We start from the raw sequence: 27,786 nt of genomic DNA on the forward strand, positions 1-27,786 counted from the left end.
CTGTGTCTTGGCTCAGGCCTAGTCCCCTGGGACCAAATACACCTGGGCTCTTCTCTAGGCTCTGTGTGGTCTTGGGTCAGTCCCTTTACTCCTCTAGGCTCCGTCCTTACTTCTAAAATAAAATTGTCTGTGATCACTAGAAGAGCAGAACATGGACTCTGGAGCCAGATGATCTCAATGTGAATCTGAGCTCAGCACCTGTTCAGCCATGGGACGCCAGTTAATTAGTTACCCTTTCTGTAATCTAGTTTTCTCAACTATAAAAGGGGAATAATACCGTACACGTCTTACAGGGAGGGCCTAAGGATTAAATGGGCTCATAGATGTAAACTGTTCGGAACAGTGTCTGGCACATGGCAAGTACTAGATAAGTGCCAGATGATATTATGTTAATTGTTATGATTAATGCAGGCAAAGGGGCCCGGCCCCTGGGCACAGTGGCTGTCGTAACCCATGCCCTCTGCTTTCTTCCAGGAGCTTGGGCCCCTGCCCCAGCCCGGTAGAGGCTGCGGAGGTGTGCGGTCCAGAAGTCTGGTACCCAGCCCGGAGGCCCCCGCGAGGTAGCGGTGGCCCGCGGCGGCCCCCTCCCGGCAGCGCACCATGGGCCAGAAGCTGTCGGGGGGCCTCAAGTCGGTGGAGGTGCGCGAGCCGGCGCTGCGGCCGGCCAAGCGGGAGCTGCAGGGGCCGGAGCCGGGGCGGCCGGCGCGGCTGGACCAGCTGTTGGACATGCCCGCCGCGGGGCTGGCGGTGCAGCTGCGGCACGCCTGGAACCCCGAGGACCGCTCGCTCAACGTCTTCGTCAAGGACGACGACCGGCTCACCTTCCACCGGCACCCGGTGGCCCAGAGCACGGATGGCATCCGGGGCAAGGTGGGCCACGCGCGCGGCCTGCACGCCTGGCAGATCAACTGGCCGGCCCGGCAGCGTGGCACCCACGCCGTAGTCGGCGTGGCCACTGCTCGGGCACCTCTGCACTCGGTGGGCTACACGGCCCTGGTGGGCAGTGACGCCGAGTCGTGGGGCTGGGACCTGGGCCGCAGCCGCCTCTACCACGATGGGAAGAACAGGCCCGGAGTGGCCTACCCCGCCTTCCTGGGGCCCGAGGAGGCCTTCGCGCTGCCGGACTCGCTGCTCGTGGTGCTCGACATGGACGAGGGCACGCTCAGCTTCGTCGTGGATGGCCAGTACCTGGGCGTGGCCTTCCGCGGCCTCAAGGGCAAGAAGCTGTACCCGGTGGTCAGTGCCGTGTGGGGCCACTGCGAAGTCACCATGCGCTACATCAACGGCCTTGACCGTAAGTGCCCAGGGGGGCGGCGGGGGGTGGGGAGCGGAGGCTGCCTGGCGCTGGAGGCTTCCGGGAGGGTGGCGGGAGCAGGTGAGGTCCTGTCCTCCGTGGTCGCTTGGGATGACCCTGCCCGTGCAGAGGACACGGACTCTGGGATGCTCTCATTTACTGGCTTGGTGATCTTAGGCTGTGCCTCAGTTTCCCCACGTGCAAAAGTGGCCCAGGGATAGGAATCTGGGTCAGGGCTGTTGCCAGGGCTCGACTAAGATAATAATGTACGCAGAGTGCTTAGAACGGTGAGTGGCACCTAATAAGGATTTCCTGTGCTGCTGCTAATCATGAATCTTGCTGCCTGCATAAGGGTCGTGCAAAATGATGTCTCCTGTGTGCCAGGCCTCAAGCCCGCAGCAGGGGGAGAGTGACAGTAGAAGATACAGTTCCTGTACTTGAATGCCATGCACTCTGAGTTACTGATAAGTAACAAGTAGTGATAATAACAACTATCATTTATTGACCGCCTGCTGAAGGCAGGGACCAAACACCCAATTTCCAGCTCTTGCTGGTGAATTGCCTGTTAAAAGGGGTCACCTGCCCCTCCTCTATAGCTGATCATTGCCTCCTAGGACCGAGCGCCAGAAGTTGTAGAGTCTTTTGATTTTTCCAAGAGGACCCAGGAATCTAGACTTGTGTGAAAGAGCCCAATTTTTGAAGTTGGCAGCTGTTGAAATCACCATGTTGGCAAACAAAACACCCTTGCAGGCTGCAGACAAGCCCCCAGGCTACTGGGGGGTGATCCTTGGCAGCTCTTCGGCCTCCTCTCATTTAACATGCACCATCATGCTGTGAAGCAGCTTAAAAATCATTGCAACAAAATTGGTTATGATGTTAGGAGGGAGTCACTCAGGGAGGCAGGGTGGCCTCTGCACAGAGGCATGTGTGGCCGCCAGCTGAGTGGAGCCTTGCGGGCTTATACACTTCTCATCCACACATGACACTTCCTGCCGCAGCCCGGATGAAGCTCATGGAGGCAGGTGCTTGCAGCCAGAATTCCCGTTTATTCACATCAGATGAGAGCTGTAATTGCCCCCTTTTCAGAGATGAGAAAACTGAAGAGTAGAGCTATAGAGAATCAGGCCTTACGTAGGTCTATCGGCCTTCGAAGCCTATTCTTTTCCCCTGCTCCCCCCTCCCTTTCAGTTGAGGGACTGAGAATAAAATCCCAGAAAAGAAGTCAAGAAGAAGATTTTACTCAAGAAAAATTAGTATTTCCTTGAGTGTAGGGTAGGTTGACTGATTTCAAGGGGGGAGGGCCAACAGAAAGTGGCCAGCCAGTGTGCTCAGCTCTCTGGTGTAATAGGCGACATTCTTGCTCAGATTTCATTTTCACGGATGTTAGACAAAGATTACCATCGATGGCAAAGTGTTCTGTATTCTCTGATTAACTGGTTAGATCTAGGACCAGATGAATGTGTCCTGAGAAAGGCTAGTTTAGTCATCCCAGTGCCTTGTGGAGAATGTGGTAGACATGAGGACTGGCCAAACCCAGTACTGAGAAAACCAACAGCAACAACAAACACTCCTTTCAAGCAGAATTGGAAAACTTACTTGCCAGGATTTATCATGGGTGGAGGAGTGGACTTGGCATACAAGGCTTTGGAGTCTGACACGCTATAGTTCCAACTGCATCCCCAATGCTCAATGGTTTTGTGTCCCCGGTGAGCCATTCTAATGCCTTACAACTCATTCTGCTTATCAGTAGAATGGGACAGTATCAGGCCCCTTTCACAGCTGCTGTGAGGTTGGTATGGTGGTACCAATAATATGGTAGCTGAGATTAGGGGCTGACATGGATACCCAGTAGGAGCTCCCTGAGCCAATGGTTGGGCCCCCAAGGTGGGCTTCCTCTTGGGTATTAGTTCATGCTCAGCTATTTGTTGCTTCGTTTTCAGGTTCAAAGCTAAGGTGCTAATGAGGTTGTAGCCAGTGGCACGCCCATGCATGTTAGGCTCAGGAGCAGTCAAGCCACGATATCCTCCTTGGTGTAATGTTGGTGGGGAGCTGGATGAGAGAGGACAGCTGTTTGGGGGGCACTTTGAGCTCTTGGATCCTTCAGGTGGCTAGAGAAGCTTGGTGAGGCTGAAACTTGGTCTGTTCCATCCTCCTCCTCATTGGCAGGGACTTTTGAGGTTGGCTGGAGCTGGAATGCTCATCAGAAGGCAAGGGAAGGCCAAGATGTCATGTGATGCAAACCTGTAGCATCTGTTGTCCCATGTCAGGATTGGCTTGTCTGCTATGACACTGGCCTGTTCTCCAGACAGGAGTGATATTCTCTCTTATGGGCAGGGTATGATGCAGAAAGGGGGAGCCTGAGCTGTTCTGGGCTTTGAAAGGCCATGGTCAGCCTAGGATAAGCCCTGACTATAGAACGGGCCATAGGACATGCTGCAGTGGAGTCTGATAGGGGCTGGTTGGGAGGGGACTGTGTGATGCCTGTAGCTGGTGACCTGAGCTGATGTCCACCAGGGGTAGCCCTGGATACCGGGAAGGATTTGGTTCTAGGGAGTCCCTGGACAGGGACGGTGACCCAAGGTGGGGTTTTGTACGTGAGAATTCTGAGCCAACATTGGTTGTGGACATGATGTCAAGTCCCCACACTCAGACCTGACGGGGAAAAGGGGGAGCACAGTCAGAGACAGGCTCTGGAGCAGAAAGGCAGGGCTGCTCTCTGGAGTGGCTTCCCCAGAAGATCATCGGGGAGAGAACTGTGCCCAGGGCCCCTCACAGACCATGATCAGCTCTGGCCTCATCACTCACCAGAAGGCTGGCCACAAGGATTACTTCCTCTCTCTGAACCTCAGTGTTCTCCATTGTAAAATGGACATGATAAAGCTTGTGGGCACAGAGCAGACACATAGCAATTGGTGCTCACTGCTTTCATTAACCAGGCGAGCTGAGCCAAGCCCTGGGATTCACCTATGGGTTACAACAAAAGTGGCCTTAATGGAAGCTTCACCTATGGGTTACAACAAAAGTGGCCTTAATGGAAGCTTCTCCTCTAATGTGATGGAAGTAAGTTGATGGATATCCTTTTCTCAGTTTTTGAATTTTTATGCCTATGAAAGCAAGACTTAAAAAGGACTAACCACGTTTAACTCTGAAGCACTGGGGCCAGAGCTCCTAGAAGCATGCTGTCCTGTCTTAAATGCATTCTTCAGCCACGGCATGGAGCGAAGCAGCTCTGCATCTCAGGGTTTACTGTAAAGAGCTTCAGGACGCCCAGGGCCCTGCCATATGAGCGAAGCATGGATCCGAGGCTGGGCAACTGGGCAAGCTGTCTCCGGATGATGGGGTCCACAGCCCAAATGATAACAGCAGTAATAACACACCACCAATAACTACCTCTTATGTAGCACTTAGCCTGGGCTGGCCTCCTATTCACAAATTTTAACTCATTTAATCCTTGTAGCTAGTCTTTCAGCTGATGCCTTTATTATCTCATTTTACAATGAAGAGATGGAATCACAGAGAACCTGAGTAAGCTGCTCGAGGTCACACAGCCAGTAACTAGGAGAACCAGGACATTCAAACCGAGGCACACTGGCCCCGTGGGCCCCTTGTGGAGATGTTGGCAAAGGGGGCAGGATGAGAAGGAAAAGGAGAGGCTGCTCCACCGGGCGGGGTGGCCACGCAGCCAACTGGTCCTTTCTTCCTGCGGTGGGTCCGGGTGAGACCGTGAGACGCTGTCCCGGCTGTTCTCCTCCCTCTTGCCTTCATCTCCAGCCCTCAAAGCTCTTGGCTCAGCACAGAGCTCCACGGGGTGTTCTGAAAAGTTAGCTGCATCAAGACAGCCCCAGCGGTGTCTGGGAATCAGGCCTGCTTTGGTCGCTAACGGGAGAATGTCACTGAAAATGTCCCAACTGCTGTGAGGTTTGGCCCAACTGCTGCGAGGTGGGCCAGGCCTTTGGAATCGGCTCCAGGCTGGTTTCCAGAACTGCTCCTCTGCTCCCTGGCTCCTCCTGCCACATGTTGGAGGCCAGGAAGGTTGACAGAACAGCTTTGTCTCCTGCCCTGGAGGTCTTGGGTGGTGAGTGGTGTGTGAGCGCCACAGGAAGTGGAGAGGGGCCCCAGACAGGGACAGGTGGGCTTGGAGCCCCGTGCTGCTTTGACAGGGGACTCATAACGGTCAGACTTTTTAAAATACCACCCCTGTTTTGTGCTCCGGGCCAAGTGTCCTCTATCTTTCTTAACCCATACAGTAAACGTTGGGGCAATGTTGCCATTATTTCCATCTCGTAGATGGGAAAATGGAATCTTGGAAAGTAAAGAATTTGTGCACTTGCTCAAGGCCAAGCAGGTAGCCAGCAGCAGAGCTGTGCTTAAACCCAGGCCGGAAGAGTCGCGTGCCCTGCCCCCTGCCGCCTGGGCCAGCCCCGACCCCATTCTGCCCACCGCGTAGGGCCCGGTTCCGCAGAGCAGGTGTTGGTGCCAGGGTGTCTTTCCTGGGGGGTGGAGAGGAGGAAACGGAGGATCTCAGGCCTAACTGGCAGGGAGGTCTTGTCCACCTGCATCGAACCGGGGAAACTGTATTTCCAGACGCTGTTCCTAGATGGTTTAATTGACCTGCCAACAAGTATTTATTGGCGCAGCAGCTCAGGGGAAGAGGCTGGCAGCTGGCCAAGGCTTCTGGTATTGATGAAGGCCAGAGAGACTTTTCTACTGGGCTGAGTACAAGGGCACCATCCCCTTGCCAGAGTCAGTCTGCACTGAACTCCCCACCTTCCTGCTCGACTCCCATGTGTCTACAGGGTGCCACAGTCCTCCCAGCCTCCTCTGCCCTCTCCACCCAGGCCTGGTCTCCCCTCGCTCCTCTGCCCTCTCCACCCAGGCCTGGTCTCCCCTCGCTCCTCTGCCCTCTCCACCCAGGCCTGGCCTCCCCTCGCTCCTCTGCCCTCTGCACCCAGACCTGGTCTCCCCTCACTCCTCTGCCCTCTCCACCCAGGCCTGGTCTCCCCTCACTCCTCTGCCCTCTCCACCCAGGCCTGGTCTGCCCTTGCTCCTCTGCCCTCTGCACCCAGGGCTGGTCTCCCCTCGCTCCTCTGCCCTCTCCACCCAGGCCTGGTCTGCCCTTGCTCCTCTGCCCTCTCCACCCAGGCCTGGTCTCCCCTTCACTTCTCTGCCCTATTCTTCTGCCCTGATCCCAACTCATCCTCAGCCCAGGGCTCTGCCCCCTGCACCCTCATTTAGCACCGAGTGCCCCCCATCTGCCCCATTCACTTACTTTTCCACATGTGTACCTTCTTTCCCCAAGTGGATATGGAGTAAGTTTCCGTAGGACGAGCGGTGTTGACCCAGGAGGCGCGTGTGCGGAAGTCAATACAGTAGGGACTTAAAAATATCTATGCATATACTTTTGAAAGGCAAGCTGTGCACATAGCAACACATTTTTTTTTGAGATTTTATTTGTTTATTTAGCAGAAAGAGAGAGAGAGAGAGACAGAGCTCCAGTAGGCAGAGCAGCAGGCAGCAGGAGAAGCAGGCTCCCCACGGAGCAGGGAGCCCTACGTGGGGCTGGATCCCAGGTCCCTGAGATCATGACCTGAGCCGAAGGCAGATGCTTAACCCCCTGAGTCACCCAGGCACCCCCATAGCAACAAATTTAAATATTACAATGAAATACCCCCCTGGCTATTAGCTCCCCAGCTCCCCTCCCTGCTGGCAACCACCATTAATAGTTTCTCATGTGTCCTTCCAGAATTTTATGACAGAGAAATTTTACATGAATGTGATCATGCTGTAAACATTGGTCTGCCTCTCCCTTCCCCTTTAACAGAGCTTGGCGATTATTTAATATGATTGCCAGAGAGTTGCCTCATTCTTTATTAATAGCTGCATGGGTTTGCTTGGTATGGTTGTATCATCCTTTATTTTATTCAGACCCCCATTTTTTTTTTTTTTTTTTGACATCTAGGCAGTTTCCAATCTTTGCGAGTAAACATTTGATTCCAATTTAAATTTCATTTCTGCCCCCTTCTGGCTAACTAACATCCTCGAACCTTCGTTTTTCTCCCATCTGTGCAGTGGGAATAATTATGTGTGCCTTGCATAGCTGCTGTATGAGGAATGAGGCAGAAATGAAGCATGGTCCAGCACGTGGCTCATGGGGGGGGGCGGGTGCTGGAGGGCGCTGTGGGTCTTACTGTGCTTACCCGGCATTACTGACTGTACCATGTCCAGGGCCTAGGTCATCCTGGCCACTTGACGAATCTTGTGAATGATTTGCTTTGTAGTTTACAATACAGTAGAATCACATTAATTTGCTGTTCAGGAGGCTTCAAACACAGTGCTAGACTCGGACTATTGGAGTTGTGTAATCTGGTCAGTCCTTATGTAGGTGAATGTCAGTGCGCTAAGTCACCTGTACGGGGCAGAGCCAGATGGGTGTGGGTTGCTGTGTTGTTGCTGCTGTTGCCACTGCTGACGGTGGCAGCCGTTGGAGGCAGGGACTCCCTCCGTGACACCCTCGGAACTGGGCACCTAGTAGGTGCTGAGTTAAGTACATGTGACTATACTGGCCTCCCGCCACCTGTAGAGCTTTTCTATTCTGGAGCAGGACCCGAGTCACAGATGGCTGGAACAGAGGGAGGCTGGCCCTGAGAGGCCGCCCCCTTGAAGCGTGACCCCAGAGTGACCCATTCCCACCTCGCATTGTGTGTGGAGCACAGCACATCTGTCCCCACACCCGGGCCAGGCGGAGGCGGCACGATGGGCTGGGCAATTCAATTCAGAATCTGGACACTCAGAAACTGGCCTCTACCCTTTGTTTTCTACAAAAAGGCACAGGCTTGCAGCTGAAAACCGTTCATGCTCGGACACAGTGGCCCTGCTCTGGGGGGGGAGGGGTCACATTTGAACAGTCGTGAGTAGGTTCACTCTTGGAAGTCCCGCCTGCAGGAAGGGGGCTTTGGAACACGGGCTCAGTCAAGAGAGCGTCGCTCGCTCGTGGGCCGCCGTGGAGTCATACGCAGGGCCACTGGAAACCATCTGCGCCTGCCCTCCCCCTCTCAGAGGGGCTTCGTGGGAAGAGCTGGGGCTCACTCCTGACTGGGCTGCTCATGAGCCATGACACTGAGCAAGGCAGTTCACCCTGGAGCCTCAGTTTCCTCATCTGTAATGATAATAGAAACATACTGTGCCACAGGCATTGGGATTGTGGGTGATCTACAGAAAGTGATGGGGCGCATGCCTGGCACATAGTAGGCCCTGGGAAAATGTAGGTTTAAAAATATCCGGTTATGACAATCGCAGCTCCCACAGATGGGTAAAATTACTGTCAATGTTATTCAATGTGGAAATAATTGTCGTTAGTATATTTTGGTCCACCTTGTGAAATCTGAGGGGTTTCGTGTAAGGGAATATGTTGGTTTGGGGAGGTTTTGGTCTCTTTTCTCTTTAAGATACTTGATGGAGGGGCACCTGGGTGGCTCTGTGGTTGAGCCTCTGCCTTTGGCTCAGGTCGTGATCCTGGGGGGTCCTGGGATCTAGTCCCCGTAGGGAGCCTGCTTCTCCCTCTGCCTGTATCTCTGCTTCTCTCTCTCTGTATTTCTCATGAATAAATAAATAAAATCTTAAAAAAAAAAAAAGATACTTAATGGAAATACCACCTGAGGTTCAAAGACCACTGTGAGTCTATCACAAATGAGCTGAGAGTGTCGAGCCTTCCCCATGAGCAGTTTCAAAGGTTTCCAGCTAAGTGTCTGGTTTAAGTGTTTTGTGGTTCCTGGGGGCGACTTGCTTGGTGAACGTGTGTTCAGCAAGGAGATCCAAATAAGCGGCCTACTGACCAGCTGTGGCCCGCATATGTATTCAGTGGGGACGAGCTGCCGAAGTGCTGGGCCTGAGGGGCAGCCTCTGCCTCTGAACAGATGGTCACTAGGCCCGGCTGTGGGGGAGCCCCATGTCGGGCCTTTGGAGGGAAGGGGAGACGAGGTGGCCGGGAGGAGCTGGCAGGAGGGTGAAGCAGGCCCTAGGCACTGGAATGAGACAAGTACCATCTGGTAGCCAATGCCAGACCCCCATTTTACAGGTAGGAACTGACTGGACCAGAGAAATGGGAAGACTTGTCCAAGGTCACTGGCTAATTAGCAGCAGAACCAGACCTAAAACCCAGGCCTCCAGTCCCCCTTGAAAGTGCAGAAACAAAAGAGTGAGAATCCAATGTGGTTCATGAGCCTGTATTGAGAAACCCTGACATAGATGAGAGAGGACATGTCAGAGTTCAGGAGGAGAATGACGCCTTCCTAGGAAGTGGCCTTGGCAGCCTGGGCAGCACTGAGACCCTCTGTGGCTCCCCCGAGCCTCCCGCATGTCTGAGACCCTGTCCCGACCCTGCTCAGACCATAGAGCAGGGAGTTCAGCACAATCAGAGACCAGGGATCACCAGTCCCCCCATGTCCTACCCGGATGGGCTAGGCCTAAGTTTCCTCAGCATTCTTGTCTGTAAAGTGGATTTGATGATTGGACTCACCCCATAGACTTGGTGTCAGTAGTGCTTCTCACACCCTGTTGGGCATTCAGGTCAGCTGGGATGTTGTTAAATGAGGTTCTGACCTAGGAGGTATGTGTAGGGCCCAAGAATCTGCATTTCCGACAAGCCCCTGGGTGAGTCTCATGCTGCTGCAATGTTGAGGGAAGGGCACCGGGCGAGGCTTCCACATGCATGGCTTGTCCACTACTCCCACCGTCCACCTCTCTAACCCCCAGTCTGGTCCTGCAGCCAAACCAGTCTGCTTATTCCTCCCTGCCTTGGTCTGTGCCGACCTCTTTGTTGGATATGGCCTGTTTCCTCCCCACCCCCCAACAAGGCCTAGTGTTACCAAGCCTGGCTCTACCCACCACCCCTCCTGCTTGGTGGACAGGAGGGTAGTTCCTGTGCCCTGCCCTCCCCCCACTCCCCACTCTTCCACTGTCCAGCTGTGTCTTCTACACTTCCTCCCTTTCCTACCCAGCCCCATTTCCCTCTTGTTCTCATCCTCCCTCAACCACTGTGTGACTCAGTTTACCTGTACTGGAACCCAAATTTGCACAATTACCAGCAAGGTATATACAAGGAAATCCGTGACTTTCCCATGAAGCCAACTTTGTTTGGGAAAGGATTACTGCAAATAGAAATGGCTCTTTGTTCAACAGTCATTGATCGAGCACCTACAAAAGGCCAAACACCGCTTGGTGCTGCTCATGCATCCCATCGTCTTATTTAAACCCCCATAGCCCTGTACGAATGCTAGTAAGGGCCCCATGCATGTTAGCTCGTTTAGTGCCCACAGAAGAGAAGGTACTGGTACCCCACTGCCCACACGAAGAGCCTGAGGCCAAGGGGATGAAGAGCCCACTCACAGCACAAACTCGGAGGCAGCCATCTGCACCGGGATCCGGATGGCCGGCTCAGCACCCCCCCCCCCCAAAACCTCCAGGCCACACAGGGTCACCGTGAGCCTTGCTTCAGCTTTCCTGGTGGTCTCGGGCCTTAGCAGAAGGGTTTACTGGAGCTGGCGTCAGCAATCCCACTGGCACAGCATTTAAACCCCCTAAGGACAGGACAGCCACGCTGTGTTCATTCTCACCTGGGTGCACGGGAGCCGCGCGGAGGCAGAGTGGGTGCTGCAGGGGTAGCAATGAACGGGGTAAGCAAATCTGCAGGATGGTGTAGAAACGACTGGGGAGAGCCAACAGCCTCCCAGGCTGGCAGCAGCATTTGTTTGCTGCGGTCAGGAAGCCAGCCGATCCTCCCAGTCGTGTCCCTTGGTTAAGGCAAGGGGGCAGTTAGCATGAGTTACAGCCCAGCCCAGACACTAATAAGGCTGCTTGTCTGAGGCCTTCCATAATTCAAGTTAAGGCTGTACCGTTTAATGGCCCTTCTTCATCAGATCTTCCAAGACTCGGTGCCTCCTTAATGATTTATTTGCTTGGGATGAAATTAAGCCGAGACAGCGTGAGCTTGGAAAATACTGCCGTGCTGGTTCTTCCTAGTTCTTCATCTGTAGTGGTGGCGTTTCTATAAATAGAGCTGTGAGCCCTGCTTCGGGACCCTCCTGCTGGGAGCCCCGGTGGGCACAGGCCGCCCGTCATGATGCTCTTGGACCACACCTGACGAGGCACCTGGTGCTCCTCACCTTTCCCCACCTCCGAGGCCGGTGACCCCGCTGGGGAACAGCAAGGGGCCAGAGCCACCCGCAAAGATATTGTCGCCTTGGCTTTGGAGCCATTTAAGTGCAAATGTTTGGGGTGATCCATTTGGGGCTACAGCCACGTTCCAGATCTTGTCCCTGTTGATGTTTCTCCCTCAAAATGCATTTCACGAGGGTATCCCAGGGTGAAGGCAGGTTTGCTTCTGGTGTTCAGTGAGGTGGATGACAGCTGTCTGTCTGGTGCCGAGGCCTGGCTAGGGAGAGCGTGTGGGATCCTGTTCATCTTCCTAAGCGTGGCCGCCTCTGGGGTGAGGGGCCAGAGTCACAGCTGAGGGCCACTTGGAGGGCTCACCTGGAGGCCAGGTGCCGAGTGGGGGTGGTATGGCTAGTCCAGCACCTCTGGGGTTCAGGAGACTCCAGAAGTCTCAGGGAAGGAATGAGTGTCATGGTGTGTGAGGACTGAGAGGTCCAGGAATGTGTGCTGCTTCTGCACCTTTGGGATGGCGGAGGTGCAGTATTGAGACCTCCGGAGTTACTGTTTTTCTCCCTGCTGGCAGAGGCGATGTCATCCCATCTGTCCTGGTGAGCATCTGGCACATGGTGAGTTCTCGGTGAACATCTATCGAATGAATGACTGGATAGCTCAGAGTCCACGTGGCAGGGTGAAAACCACCGCAGGTTCAGGTGGAGGACGAGGCTCAGAGACAAGAGCACTTTCTTCCTACAGCATCTGCACAAAAGAGTCTACAAGCTTCCCATTGAAACGGCGGCAAAGGGAATCCTCAGAAGTTTCCAATTAGCCAGGAATAGTAAATGGAAATTAGTTGCACTCTGCCCATAGCCACTAATTTGATCTTCGTATAAATAAGCCATTGCTCTTCCCTCAACCACAAACGGTCCTGCGTGGGCCAGTCTATTCTGCGGTTATAAGGAGGTGATTTATCCCTTCACTTGGTGTTTATGAAAAGCCTGACCTGTGCTGACCGGGGGCAGGAGCTGGGCTGCAGCGGGGAGCGAAGCAGGCCCCCTTTCCACTCTCCATGGAGCCACAGTCAGCTGGAGAGCCATGGTCACAGTGAGAGAGGCTTTCTATCACTCAGCCGATCGGTCAATGGCTATTTTTTTTAAACATCTCCGATGTACCAGGCACTGGGGGTATTGTGATGACAATTTAGGAGGAGAGACAGAAGCAGAAAAAAACAAATCTATGATAATTCTAGATAGAAATGTGGCTAAATGAGCAACACAGGAGACCATGATGGGGGGGGGGGTCCTCCAGGCTGCTGCCAGGGAGGGGAATTGGAGACCCAGATGGTAAGTGGAGGCAGCCCTGGGAGGATCTGGGGAAAACGGGGTTGGTGAGCACAAGGCGACAAGTCTATGGCCGAGGGGAGCCAGCCAGGGCTGTGGGAATTAGGGAATAGCAAAGGCTGGACTTGGGGGCCTGCAGGCTGTGGCATTTTCTTTCATCCTACAGACTCAGGTGATTCACTGTTTTTTAAAAAGTTGTCATGACGGACGCCATGGCTCAGTGGTTGAATGTCTGCCTTCGGCGCAGGGTGTGATCTCGGCGTCCTGGGATCTAGTCCCACATCAGGCTTCCTGCAGGGAGCCTGCTTCTCCCTCTGCCTAGGTCTCTGCCTCTCTCTGTGTGTCTCTCACGAATAAATAAATAAAATCTTAAAAAAAAAAAAGCCAATGACCTTGTTTTAAAGAAGCAGCATTTAAAGTTCCTTCTCTATTGGTGCATGCCTCCTGGTTCTACCGAATGAACTTTGTGGCCTTTGACTGAGGTGGATATCGCCATTTCCATTTTATAGATAAGTTGATTGAGGCCCAGAAAGTTTGGCAGCCTTGCCCTGGTTGCGCAGTGAGTGGGAGAGCTGATTTGAACCCCATCTGTTATTTCTCCACCTTGTCACTGTTCCAGAAGCTGATTCTAGGCGTGTGTGTGTGAACACAATAGGGCTCCATGGGTCTACTAAGAGCCATCTGGCAGTCCAGCCAAGAGAAGGGGCCTCTACGGAGCAAGGAAGCCCATGTGGGCCTGGGCAGGTCTCTGCCCTTCACTGATCTTTTGTTCCTTCGGGTTGTCCAGTGAGCCTGAGTGAGCCGTGGCTGGGGATTTGTGGCTCACAGTCTTCCCTATCTGGGTGGTGGGTAGGTGACCCAGGGCCTGGAGCCTACCCCACCACCATGGCCAAGGTCTGGGCCAGCCACTGTCTACTGTGCTTCGTTCTTCATATTCTTGGCTGCACCTCGGGGAGTGGGACAGCTGGGTGGGTTCTGGATGGTGGATTTTGCCCTGTGTTCTGTCCCCTGGTGTTGGGGAGCTCCAGGGCTCTGATAGGCATGTCTGTTGGCTCGGGCGCTTGTCACTTCAGGCTGGGTGAGCCACTCAGGAGGTACACAGCAGGTGCAGGGCTGTTTCCTTTTTGGTTGGCACCGTCAGCTTCCCTCAGTTATTCAAAGTGTTGTGGCAAAATGGAGTATTCCGATGTTTGAGAGTTGAAAAAGCATTCTCAAGCTGAACTAAACTTGATTTACCCGGAATCTGGTGTTGGGTGGCAAAGAGGGAAGAAGGGGTTAGGTCCTGGAAAAAAATGCTAGATTTGGAGCCAGGTAAGCTGGCTCAGCCCCATTTCAGCTTAGCCGCCGGCTATGTGTGACCTTGGGCAAGTCACCTCCCCTCTCTATGCCTTTGTGCCTCCACTGCAGGAAGGAGGGGATCGGACAAGATGACCTCAGAGGATCTCCGTTATTCTGTGCTATCTAATATTCGGAGACTATCTGCACGGCTGATATTTTGGATGACAGACATTTTACACGGCTGTGCTATCCAGTACAGCAGCCACTAGCCACAGCCGGCTTCTTGCATTTGAGTTTAAATTTATTCAAGTTAGGGATCCCTGGGTGGCTCAGCAGTTGAGCGTCTGCCTTCGGCTCAGGACGTTATCCTGGGGTCCCAGGATCGAGTCCCGCATCAGGCTCCTTGTGGGGAGCCTGCTTCTCCCTCTGCCTGTGTCTCTGCGCGCCCCCCTCCCTCATGAATAAGTAAATCTTTAAAAAAATAATAAATTCATTAAAGTGAGATAAAACTTCAGCTTCTCAGTTGCACCGGCCACATTCATGTGCTCCATAGCAACTTGCGGCTGGTGGCTACCATGTTGGGCGGGAAGATGCAGAGCGTCTCCATCGTTGCACAAAGCTCTGGAGGCCAGCACTGCTTCAGAGCCCCTGGGGAGGACCAGGGAGCATAACGGAGGGGTGTGGGCCCCTGTTCCCATCACCCTGGAGTCAGTGCCGGGAGAGGAGGGTCGGGTCTCCTGGGGGCCTGGCTTGAGCAGGGTGGGTGTGGGAAGAAGATTTGGCACAGATGCCCTTCCAGGGAGTGTTGGGCACAACCAGGAAACCTTGGAGAATGTCAAAGGTCCTGGGCGGGGAGAGCCAGTGGGGCGGTGACAGGAGGTATGCCTGGAATGCCGAAGAGGAGGGCCTGGGGACCACAGGGGCCAGGAGCCCCATCTGGGGAGGGGCAGCTGCTGCAAGGAAGCCAAAGCCCAGGCCACCCGGGATTCAGGCTGGGTTGGGGTGGGGAGCAGCCTGCCCCTTGCTAGATCTGTGTCCTTGGGCCAGTTCCTGAGCCCACGGGGCCTCCACCTGCTCGTGGGTAAAAGGGGAGACCAAAGAAAAGGTTTTTACTGAATGCACTAAGATCAGGCTCTGGAAGGCCCACCGTAAATGGTACAGCCAAGTCACGCCTGAGACAGTGTCCCAGAGCACTGCTGACTCTTCACGTTGACCTGCAACCATAGCCTGGGCTGAGGGGTGAGTTTAAGGTTCTGGGGCGTCCGCCCTGCCTTTCCAAATGGGCTCTTTGGAGAAGGGGACCAGCACATTCTCCCTGCGTCCCCTCGGCTCCGAACACGCAGGCGCTTGCCCCATGCGGGTGAACAGAAGGGTGCTGGTGGCCACCGTGCAGGGGCCGCGCAGGCTTGGCCGCTCTGCTCCTGACCCAGCAGCCTTCCAGACGCTTCCAGAGTCGTCGGACGCTCTCCTTGTCCCTGACACATAGGCACATCTGGCCAGGCCTGCTGGTCTTTTTCTGACCCCACAGCACCGCTCAGGCTCTGACCCCAGCCCCACGGTGTGTAAACAAATCCAGGGCAGAGGGCAGAGGCCAGAGCTGGGCTTCCCGGCACCTCACAGAGTGCCCTGGGCAGGAAGTAGCCTGGTGTCTAGTTTCCCCATGCGGCCCCCTCCCCATGCAGAAAGCAGCTTCTCATCTGCGAGTCTAGCGGCGAGGTGACGGGCTGGCTGGCTGGTGGAGGGCGGATGGCCCACTACACACCAGCCTTGGGTGGGTTCGTCACTCAGGCTGCCTCTGGCTTTTCCTGAGGTCTGCACCATGGACGTGCAGGACCCAGAGGTGAGCCCGAGCCCGAGCCCAGCCCCCGCCACCTTTCCTGCCACAGACCTGGTGTGCTTCCCGAAGAATGGCAGTGAGGACAAGTCAGAGATAAACCATTTGATAAACATCTCCCTGCCCCAGTGTTCTTAACATATACATACATATATCAATACACACACACACACACACACACACACACATGCATTCAGTCCTTTCGGCCCCGTGTGGGTCATATTAACGTCCCCATTTCACGGATGAGGAAACTTAAGGCTGTGAGAAGCTGAAAGGTCTCAGGGCCAGAACAGGAGTTGGAGCCTTACCCGTCTAACTCCAAGTTTGAAGGCTCCCTTTCAGGATGTCCCAAAGGCCTCCTTTCTTGCTCCTGGTATCTTTCCTCTGATCACGACGAGCTGTAGCAGGGTTCTTAAACCAGCTACTAGGCCCTATTGCGTCCCTGTTTTCCTTGCTTAGCCTCAGCTTAACGATCAGAACTTCTCTAGATGTGTGTTTAAGGCCAGGTTTTGCAGAGCTGTGTGACCTGGGCCAGCCACAGGACACTCTCAACCCCCTCCGCCCAAGCCTCAGGTGTCTTCACTGGACAGTGGGGACACCTTGTGTATCCAAGGAGCTAGAGGGGTGGCTTCCTCCAGCTAGTTTTCAGGGCCCATGGAAACCGTGCTCTCTGGTTTCTCCGTTGTCCCTGTGCTACCCACCCCTCACACCCCAAATAGAACCCTGGGTGGAACCCCTCTTAGTTCAGGACATGTCCTGCAGAGGACATGGACCAAGCATGGGCCCCATGTTCTCAGCCTCCTGCCGGGAGGGAGGCTCCAGCTGGCTCTTCCCTGGGGAGAGGGGGTCTTAGGAGTGTCCCTTTCTCTAGGCCAAGCCAAGGAGATGTGTCCTGCGGGTGGCTTCCCTCAGCAGGGCTCAGAACCTCCAGCACAGGAGTGTGGCCTCCAGTCCTCAGACCATCATTTACATCTCACCAGGCATATTTCAGCCCTGCACTTTTTTTTTTTTTTTAAAGAGATCTTATTTATTCATGATAGAGAGAGAGAGAGAGAGAGAGAGGCAGAGACACAGGCAGAGGGAGAAGCAGGCTCCATACCGGAAGCCTGACGTGGGACTCGATCCCGGGACTCCAGGATCACACTCTGGGCTGAAGGCAGGCGCTAAACCGCTGAGCCACCCAGGGATCCCCCAGCCCTGCACCTTTGTTTACGCTGTGCCCCCTGCCTGGATGCCAGCCCCACTTCTCCATCTGCCTTTCTCAAGGCTCAGAGAGATGCCAACTTCGTTTTTAAAGTCCTCTTTGTGGGGACACCTGGGTGGCTCAGCGGTGGAGCGTCTGCCTTTGGCTCAGGGCATGATCCCAAGGTCCCGGGATTGAGTCCAGCATTGGGCTCCTTGCAGGGAGCCTGCTTCTGTCTCTGCCTCTCTCTCTGTGTCTCGAATGAATGAATGAATGAATGAATAAAATGAATAAAATCTCTTTTAAAAAATACATAAAGTCCTCTTCGGGGGTCTCGGTCCATAGTCGCAACTCCATTCTGTGCTCCTGGAGCACGTTTGGGTGGATAGAGGGAGTCCACAGGGCTCTGTAACCCAGAAAAGATGAGGGCACCACCACCTTCTTAGAGACTAATCCTCAGATGTCTTTCTCTGTGGCTCCTCCTTGCTGGACTCTGGGCCCTGTGTCCTCTCCCTCCACTAGCTCCAGAACCTTCTGAAGGCTCTTCAGGTCAGAGGGGAAAGGCTCTGAATTGGGCAGAAAGCCCGAGTTTGAATCCTACCTATGCCATTCCAGGCTGTGGGACTCTGCACTTTTGCTTTGTTGTCACCATCTGTAAGATGGCTAACAATGGCTCTGCTGCAGGGTGGCACAGAGAGGCCAGTGAGCCTGCCAACGTGAAAAGCCAAGCACAGCTCCCAAGGCCTGGCGTCGGGGACAGAGCTCGTGTGGATTTGTTTCTTCTCCCTGACAGCAGCAGCATGTCATAGAGTCCCAGGTAGATAGTGGGCACACAGTAAAGACTTCTTGTTTTTTTTCAGTACTTTCTTTTGTAATGTTTCTCCATTAAATGCAACCTGAAGCGCCCCATGGCCCAGAGCAGAAGTACCACCCTTGCTCAGCCTTTGAGGGGGCCTCTGCCTGGCCCTTGCCTCCTCCTCCCCCCACACACCCCTTCCCTGGCCTCTCTGTGCCCTCCCTTCCATGCCGCCCGGGCCACCGCACTGGCCTATAAATCAAACCTGTCCCTGGAGACCTCTGACCCGAACCAGATGGCCATACAACGCCAGCGCAGAGTAAGCTCAGCTTCTAACAATGCTTGACCCCTCCCCTGCCTGACCCAGGGCCCTGGAGCTCCTTTACACAGCTGCCCTGTCAATCACTCCCAATCGGTGATCCAGGCTCTAGCTGAGGGCCGTGACCTCTCAGAGACACTTAGGGACTGTCTTGGAGACATTCCATTAAGCCATATAAAGATCTCTGGAGAGTTCGTGGTGCCTACTTTCTCTACCACAGGCAGTAGCTTGGCCAGAGCTGGTGTGCTCTGTGCCATTGTCTCCCCCTCCTCCAGGAAGCCTTCCCTGGCTACCGCAGCTACTATAGCTTTTTTGCATGGAATGTCTGACCCCTCCAGGCAATCATTCATATATTGTTCATTCATTTGACATTTACCATGCTTCCTCTGCCTGGGCCCGCTGGGAAGCTGGGAAGCTGGGACATTGCCCTTACACCACCAGGAGCACCCAGAGACAGCTTTCAATATAATTACGGGACAGGGGGTTAGGGGCTACAGTTGAGCGTGAGACCCAGAGCACTGTGAGAAACTCAGAAGGTGGATGTGCTGTAACCGTGGAACTCAAGCTGAGTTTTCAACATTTTTTAAAAGATTTTATTTATTCATGAGAGACATGCAGAGAGAGGCAGAGACACACGCAGAGGGAGAAGCAGGCTCCCTGCGAGGAGCCCGATGCAGACTCTATCCCGGGACCCCGGGATCACACCCTGAGCTGAAGGCAGACGCTCAACCACTGAGCCACCCAGGCATCCCTCAAGCTGAGTTTTGAAGGATGAGTTGGTATTTGCCAAATGAAGAGGTGTGTGTTTCAGAGGAGTAGCACATGGCAGGGACAGGCATGGGGTATGAAGCAGCTTCATAGATTCAGGGGCCGACAATTTGGAGAGCATGCTGGAAGTACACCTGGGGGAGGACCTGGGGGCTGGATGTGTATTAATATGAATCAGGCCTGGTTGTCTGGGACCAAAAAATCCCAATACTGTAGGCTTAAACAAGAATAGGGGTTCACTTCTCTCGTTTAAGAGAAGCCAAGAAGCAGACAGTCCAGTGATGTTGTGAGGCTCTGCGAGGTGATCATGCTCCAGGTTCCTTCTGTCTGCTACCTTACCTTCCCAGCTTGTGACTTCCATTCCCAAAGGTACCTCATGGTCCAGAATGGCTGCCAGAGCTCCAGCTTTTGCACCCACACTTCAGGCAGTAGGACAGAAGAAGAGATGAAGGAGGGCGCACTGTTTCCCTTAAAAAGTTGTTTCAAAATCACCACACCATGCTTCCCCTTATAGCTCAGTGGTCAAAATGTGATCACATACCGTTCTTCGCCTCAAGAAAGATGAGAACTGCAGTTCTTATCAGTAGGTACTGCTTTCTGTAAAGGATCCTGAGGCCCTACCCTGCCTCCGTGGGAAAGAACACTGCTCAGTTAGCAGGGCCTCCCTTTGCTTGGGCATGGAGCCAACAGCATGCATCCCCGTGCTTGTCTTGCTGGTCAAGGCCAGAAGCTCCTCTCCCCCAAAGGGTCCCCAAGGTGTTTGGTGTGGTTCCTGCAAACAGAGCCGGGCACATGATCAGTCCTTCTCCAAAGCCCCAAAGCTCAGCAGAATTCTAGGCGTGGGGTTCCTTGGTGCTCTGGAGTCTGATTTTGTTTCTGATCTACCGCCTCCTTAAGGTACCCGTTGCCCTCCCGCAAGCCTAGAGTCTGCACAGAATGGTCTGTGCAGTTAGAGCACGGACCAGGAGGACAAGAAAGAAACGCGCCGTCCCTAACTCGCTGCAGCCTCATGCCTCCGGGAGAGGTCTTCCAGAATGCAACGATGCCTCCTGCATCCGAGGAAAGTTTTGAGCCATTTCGTTTTCACAGCCGGAAATGCCTTGTCTCCTGGTTTAATTTCACACCTGCTGTGTGTCAGTCCCACCCCCTACCTCGAGGGGTGGTTGGGAGAGTCACATGGGAGACGGGAGGGCAAAGTAGGGAAGAGACGCAGAGGATAGCGGTTAGGAGCACAGGCTCTGGCCTCCGCCTGCCTGGGTTCCAATCTGGCTCCGCGGTGGTCACCGCGTGACCTTGCATATTGATTTGACTTCTCTGTGCCTTGGTTTCCTTAGGTGAAATGGGGACGAGAACAGTAGTTCCTACCCTGTAGAGCCATTGTGAGGCTCACACATGTGATAAATGTACGTGAAGGGCTTGGAGCCCAGCACGTGGTGTGCACGTGTAAGAGGTTATCGCTCGGAAGAGCCCAACTTTGGTATCGGGCAGGCCGGGGCTTTGATTCTGGGTAAATTACTCCTCTTTGCTCTTTCCTCATTTGTAACAAAACAAGGATAGCCTGACCTACCCTGTGGCCCGAGGATTAGTGACATGATAGCTGTACAGCAACACATAGAACAGCAGACAAGCCAGAACTACAGAGAAGATTAGAGGAACCACACCGTGTCCCAGGCTCCATCAACAGCTCCTTTAACCTAAAAACACTTGAGAATTGGGCTGCTATTAACATTACTCCTGGGGCCTAAGGACTTGCCCACGGTCATACACCCGGTGGGAAATGAAGTCAAGGTGTGACTTCTTGGGTGAACTGATCCAGAGTCTATACCGTCCTGTTTGGGAACGTAAAGAGGAGCAGGCACTGATTTTAAGAGGAGAAGAGAGCCTGGGGCTGGGGGTGGAGAGGGCCCGGAGCTTCAGGGACAGCTGCCCCTGAGGTGACACACAGCAGAGGACCAGGGCTCCTGAGCCGTGGTAGTTGGATTGGCACGCAGGACCTTGACCCCAGCTCAGAGGACGAGCTCCCTGGGCCCACCTCAGAGGAGGGCTATCCTTGCAGGCCTCATGTGGCTGGCAGTGCGGACAGCAGTGTGGACAGCAGTGTGGCTGCGGCAGGGTGACAGGCAGGGAAGGTGATGGATGGGGCTAGGCTGAGGCAGGCCTGGACCTCTCAGCTGCATTTAGACTTTAGCTAAACAGGAGGAGCTAGAGAAGCGTGAAGAAAGCCACATTTTTGGAAGCTTCGCGGTACGCGGAGGGGTGGCAGGCACTGCGGACTCTGTGCAGACAAGATTGCAGAGGACAGCGGAGGATGGGGCAGGCCATGTGGGGAGGTAACCCAGGAGGACAGACCCGGCAGGAAGAGAGAAGTCAGGGTGGCCGCAGTCTCTGGGTCCCAACAGTGTCAGGGCCCATGACAGCAGCTTTGTAGGATGGTCTTGTCTGATCCTCAGATGGTCCTGGGAAGTCAGTGGGACATACCCATTTCCCAGATGAGGAAGCAGAGGCTCAGGCGGTGAACTGGGGTGCCTGAGGTTGCAGGGCCAGGGAGCAGCAGAGCCTGGTACCGCGGGCTGGGCCCTGTGCACCCCCTCGCCCAGCAAGGCTGCTGTGGGGACGGGGGAGAGGCGGAGTGGGACAAGTGAGCAGTTGTTACCTGGTCTGTGGGGGGCGTGGGGGTGGGGGGATGCTTCTGTGTTTACCACCTTAAGGAATAGGCTTTTCTTTAGGAAGCAAAAGTTTGGTTGTGCTCAGTGAGCAGGAAAATGGAAGTGACCCTGGAGCAGAGATTTAGAGCCCTGTTGGCCGTTTAGGCGGCATCATGTTTAATAGCTTGGGACCCCAGCAGCAGAGTGGTAAATCCACTCTGCGCCGTGGGGTGGGGAGCCGGGCCTCTGGGGTCTCCCTGCTTTCTGAGTTCCGTCGGGACCCACAACAACTTGCAGCCTGTCTCGGAAGTGGACCCGCAGCTGGCCACCCCGCTCCCCTGGACTGCAGAGGCTGTTAGCAGCAGCCTCAAAGGAAGGCCCTGCCAGCATTACGCGGGGGACACACACAGGGCGCAGAGTTACGCTCCTGTCAGTCCGCAAGCACCAAATACATATGTGTGAATCCACACCAAGAAATAATGCTGGAGGGCTGTCCTCCAAGCAGGTCATCAAAGGTTTCTCGTAGGTGGCAGGCGGAGAGGCGAGTTTCCTGCTTCTATATGCTGAATATACGTTACAAATCAGCATATACACGAGGATATAAAAAGTGTTCCCCATCCATCCCCGTTTTCTGGCAGGTTCTTGGGGTGCCCGTGCCTCATCCCCCTAAGCCCCCTGGGTTTCAGAGCCGCTGTGGTGGGCGTCCCCAGGCCGGTTGTTTTGGCCCTGTGGTGGCATGTGCCTAGGCTCTGTCCTGAGCGGCAGGCAGCCACTCGGCTGGATGCAGCTACAACTTGGGGGTACCCCTCAACTGTTGCAGGGAGAGGGGTCTGTGGATAAAGGCCCCCATCTGTGTCAGTTCATCAACATACCCACACTTGTCTTCCTCCCATCCCTGTTGTGCTCTGCACTCCCTCTCATACTTTCAGAGATCATCTCCCCCTAAAAGCTATCTGCTCCCAAAGCATCATCTCAGGGGAGCCCCCATTAAGCCAAGCCCACTCTGACCAGTGTCTTATAGGGCTCCTCAGACACGTTCTAGGGTATATACAAGCACATCTGCATCCGTATCTAAATACGAATGTGTGCTTTTCACAAAGTGCAAATGAGACCAGACTGTACTTACCATTCCGCTGCTTGCTTCCTTGGTGACTCAGTGCCACACTGCAGTGGGGAATTCAGGCGCGGGTTCGTGCACCTGGCAGCCCTTCCTGGCGGCCTTGATCCTGCTCGCTGTGGGCGCCCACGGCCCCCAAGGATGGGACTGATCCCAGCTGGAGGAGACTGATCCTCAAGGAAGGGGAGTGTGTCACAAATCCCCGTCCTCATCCAGCAGGTCAGTATTCACTGTCCAGACACTGGCTGAGCCTTCTCCACCTCCCCCAGGCCAGCTCTGAGCTGGGCTTTGCAGCTACAAAGACGGGCCGACATGACCCAGCTCATTTGTCGAGCAGAAGCAGAACAGTCCAGTAAGGGCTGCAGGTGCCCATAGACCACAGAAAACAGAGAAAGGGGACACACGGCACAGATGGCAGATAAAGGAGAGCTCTGCAGAGGAAGGGACCTCTTCGGCCTGAAACCTGGGCGTTTGCCAAGTGGGACAGAGCCCGAAGGGGTGAGGCAGGCCAAGGTGTGGAGGCAAGGGGGGAAGGGAGGGAGGACAGGGAGCAGATGTGGTGTTCCTCCTGACTCAGCCTATCATTTTCCTCGGCTGCGATGGATTCTTTTATCGCGACTTTCACAAGCAGGCCTGTGTCTGGCAGCAGCCTTAGGGTCAGGAACAGAGGAGATGATGGACGCGTTTGGACAGAGGCCCTTACTTCGTTCTTTGGGGAATTTGTCAAAAGCCGGTTATCTTTGAAAAACCAATTTTCAGGGATTTCACAGAAATCATTCCAGAATTTGTGAACGTTGACAGCTCTGCCCCTAATCAGCTGGGTAACCTTGGGAAAGTCACTTTAGAGCCTGCTTTGGGATTGTTCTTTTTTGCTTGTTTGAAAGCAGCTGACCAAATCTGAGTGGATCCATTTGGGGGTGGGGAGATGGGGACATTCATGAATACCTCCACCCCTTGTTTCAGGTCCTGCCTCCTTCTAGACTGCTTATAAATTAAGGGATAAGCAGAAGGATTCTCTCTCTCTCTCTGACCCCTTGCCCCTCAGATTGGAAATACACAGTACGGTCAGCCCAAAACATAAACCCTAACTCTACCACCATGTGACCCTGCGCAAGCCATTTTTTAAAAAATTCACTCATTCTGCACATTAATTGAGCACCTACTAAGTAATAATCACTGGTAGGCACTTGAGATACGAATGGCAGAGGCAAAACAGACAAAAACCTCTGTCTTCATGAAGCTTATATTTTAGTAGATGGAAATAGACAATCAGGCAATAAGTGACTAAAATGTTAGCTAGTGATGAGTACTATGGAGAAAAGTAGAGAAAGGGCTAGAGTGTGTTGGCGGAGGCCTTGTTGAGAAAGAGACATTTGAGGGACGCCTGGGTGGGTCAGCGGTTGAGCGTCTGCCTTCGGCTCGGAGCATGATCCCAGGGTCCAGGATCGAGTCCCGCATTGAGCTCCTTGCAGGGAGCCTGCTTCTCCCTCTGCTTGTGCCTCTGCCTCTCTCTCTATCTCTCCTGAATAAATAAATACAATATTTTTAAAAAAGAGAGAGAGAGAGAAAGAGAGAGAGACATTTGAGCCAAGGACTTGAAACAGGAGTAGCAGTGAGTCATGTGGGTACATCTGGGAAGGGCCATCCAGGCAGCAGTAACAGCAGGTGCGAAGGCCCTGAGACACATGTGCTGTGCAGGGTATGAAGCCAGAGAGGAGGTAGGCACAGGGATAGACAGATCAGGTATGGCATGTAGCTTTTTCTCTGAGTGAGGTGGGGAGTCACTACAGACTCTTGGGAAGAGGAGTGACATGCTCTGCCTTAGGTATTAGTGGGATCTCTCTAATCTCTCTAACTGTGGTCTTCAACAGATTGCAGCGTGGCCAGGGTAGATGCATGGAGGCCCCTTAGGAGGCCACTTCAATACAAGGGCTGGTGGCCCGGATCAGGAGGTAAATCATATATTTTAAAAATTCCAACAGCATTTGCTGGAGTGGGTGAGAGAAAGACAAGGGGGTCAAGGAGTCAGGGATGACCCCACACACACACACCCCCACCCCAGATTTTGGGGCCGAGCAACTGGAAGAGTGGAGATGCCATTAAGTGAGATGAGGAAGACCGCAGGTTGGGGTGGCCATCAGGAGCCTGACCTTGGGCACCGGGGTGGGGGTGGGGTGGGGTAAGATGCCCATAGGGCATTCGGGAGGAGGTGCTCCGGAGGCAGGCGCGTAGAGGGTGCAGGGGACAGGCCCAGCATCTATAAAAGATAGATTAGATGGCTTTTATAGCCACGACACAGTGTGAAGTCCCCTGGGGAATGAGCGTAGCAACTGAAGGGAAGAGGTGCCAGGACCAAGCCCTTAGGCACTGTAATGCTTAGAAACCAAGCCTCAGTTTCTCCTCCTGCAAAATGGGAATCGAAACCAGAATCACCTCCTAACAGCTGTTGGCAAGATCATATGAGACGCTGTGTGTATTATGCATATTTTAACCATCTAATGACAAAGGGCATGGGTGAGGGTGCCATAAACACGAACCGTTATTAGGGATAGAAAGAGTTGTTCTCAGTGAGAAAGTGTGGCCTCCACCAGCACGTGGCCTCTTATCAGTGCCGTTTAACTCTTGAATCCAGTCTCTGTTATCTTTGACCATCAGAGGTGTCCTGAGCAATAAGACGGGACATAATTCCCCCCACGTGGTAAGAGACAAATCGGGGGCCCAGGGAGGTTACGGGAGATGTGCAGCTTTTCACCACATCAGCGACAGAGCCGGGGCTTGAGGGGACACCCCGACCCACGCCGCCCCGACTCCTGCTTCTCTCACGTTCCGGCCCCGGCCCGTACAGGCCGCAGAGGGCTCGGTTGGGTGGCACCGGGGCTGCTGGCCCGTGAGCGTGGGGATGGCAGCTTTCCTCGGGACCCGCCACGACGGCTGTGCTCACCACCGACGGTCCCCGGGCCCAGGTTCACGCTGCGTGGCCGGGGACACGGGCTGCAGCCCCAGGGAGGTGGTGACAGCGCAGGGGGACTTCCCTTTGTCAGGCAACTTCCTTTCCCGAGCAGCAGAGCAGCAGCGAGGCAGCGGAGCTCATTCACATACTAGCTCTGCTCAGCAACGCCTGCGTGAGCCCCGGTGCTGCCGTTCTCCGCAGCCAGCGCCTCCCCCCCCCCCCCCCGCACAGCCACCGAGCTCTAGAAGGATCCGCCAACCCGCGTGGGACGTTGGCGCAGAGGCCTGGGCCGGCCTGGAGTCAAGCTAAGCTGGGTTCCGATCTCCGCTTCCTTTGCCCCCAGCTGGGGACCTGGTGCAAGCTGTTTTACCTCTTTGAGCTTCTGCACTCTCTCTTCTGTACAGGGGATGGGGGGGGGCACCCTTGGTTCCCAGCGTGATTATGGACTTGAAATAACTCACAGAGTGTGTGGCACGAAACGGCCTCATAAGTCGCAGGTGAGGGGATGGGTGTGACGACGGACGATCAGCATTAACATTACCAGCAAACAAAATGAAAACTCTCAGGGTGAAATCAGCCAAAGCCTTTCTCCCTCACTAGCCACATCTACTGCTCTCCACCTTCGAAGCCTCTGGCTTTGCCCGTGTCCTGCCCATGAGCTGGCCCTCTGGGGGAATGACCGGCTGCGGGAGCTCAGTCTCCTGCACCCAGGGCCCCCCAAGCTTGCTGATGGCAGGGGAGTGGGCCTCCAGGCCTCGGCACCCTAATGCAGGGAGAGCAGGGAGGGAAGCTAAGGAGGGACGCAGCCTGGGCACCGTCTCAAGACAAGGAGGGAGAAGAGGCATTGCCTCCAGCCTCTGGAAGGGACCCCGTCCCGCGTCCAGTGGGTGCTAGATATCCCACAGACTCCTTCATCCCTGCTCCACTGTACAGAGGGGCTGCTCTCCCCATTGTAAGAGGCTCAGAGAGGAAGCAACTTGCCCATGGTCACATAGTCTGATGCTTGGACTCCTGCTCCTTCTCCTCTGCCTCCCTCCCTCTGTCCTCAGAGGAGGGCTGTGGGCCACACCGTGGCTGCAGGGCAGGTGTCAGCACTGGGCCTGGGCAGGGGGCAGTGGTCGGGGCTGAGTCTGACCTGCTTGGAGATGAAAGGTGCCAGGATCCCTACTCCGAGAGGAAGAGGAAGCAGAAGGCGGGGCAGCCCTGGTGACGTGGGAGCATTGGCAGAGGTCATGCAGGGAGCAGCAGCGTTGTTTTTCTCATGATAGAGTCGGCAGGGAGAAATCAAGGCTTCTTGGAACTTAAACCTAACAATGCCAGCTGGCCATAATGACAACAGTAATAAAATACGTAGTAATGCCGTATATTGCGGCAGGCACTTTTCATACTGTCAGTCTTCCCAGCAGATCTGCCCCGTAGACGTTACTTCCTCTTCTATTTTGTAGATGAGGTCACTGGGGCTCAGAGAGGTCACTAAATTTGCCCAAGGTCACTCAGCTAACAAGTGGCAGAGCCAGCATCCAAACCCGGTCTGTCTCATTTCAAAACCATGCTCGTTCTGTTGTACTAACTGAGCATAATTTAATTCATCAGAATGTTTGATCTTAAGTGACAAAGAGGAGGCCCAGAGAGGTTAAGCTGGGCATGAGGCCCACAGTGGATTAGTCACAGCTGGGGAAGCTTCCGGACCTCCAGAGCCACCTTACCACCATGCACTGTTGGAGGAGGGCTGTGTGCCAGCCGCCAGGGCCTGGCTGGTCTCCCCTCTTCCCTCCTTCCACATGCATATTTATCACACACACTTATATATATTTTTATGAGCAGCTCAACCTCTGCAAGAGACGCAAACTGGAAGCCGATTGTCTTCCTTACCAACTGGGTATGGAGAGCCATCTGCCCATTCCCTGAACTCCCGCCAAACGGCCTCCCCCTCTGACACCACATAAACATTCTATATGACCTTGGGCAAGTCATTGCCACGTTCTGGGCCTCAGTTTCCTTTTCTAGGAAATAGGTGCCAGTGGCATCTCCCTCTGGGATGGCAGGGTGCTTTATAGTGGGGTGGTGTCTATAAAAAAAGTCAGCCAGGTGCCTGGTTTACATTTAACAGTCAACA

General features: G+C 54.3%; 1 protein-coding gene across 4 annotated transcripts in view; it reads left to right on the forward strand.

The window, feature by feature from the left end:
* Positions 1 to 27,786, forward strand: part of SPSB4 (splA/ryanodine receptor domain and SOCS box containing 4) — an 80,388-nt gene that overhangs the window by 14,597 nt on the left and 38,005 nt on the right. For 2 of the 4 annotated variants that reach the window (XM_035704918.2, XM_025448961.3), the window contains exons 2-3: positions 475 to 1,294; positions 24,592 to 24,672. In XM_035704918.2, the coding sequence (XP_035560811.1) occupies positions 601 to 1,294; positions 24,592 to 24,672 (775 nt within the window). In that variant the 5' untranslated portion in view covers positions 475 to 600. The remainder of the gene's footprint in view (positions 1 to 474; positions 1,295 to 24,591; positions 24,673 to 27,786) is intronic. The other 2 variants (XM_049100150.1, XM_049100149.1) reach the window with 1 other exon arrangement.

The sequence above is a fragment of the Canis lupus genome, chromosome 23 (assembly GCF_003254725.2).
Source record: "Canis lupus dingo isolate Sandy chromosome 23, ASM325472v2, whole genome shotgun sequence".
NCBI classification, from domain to species: domain Eukaryota; kingdom Metazoa; phylum Chordata; class Mammalia; order Carnivora; family Canidae; genus Canis; species Canis lupus.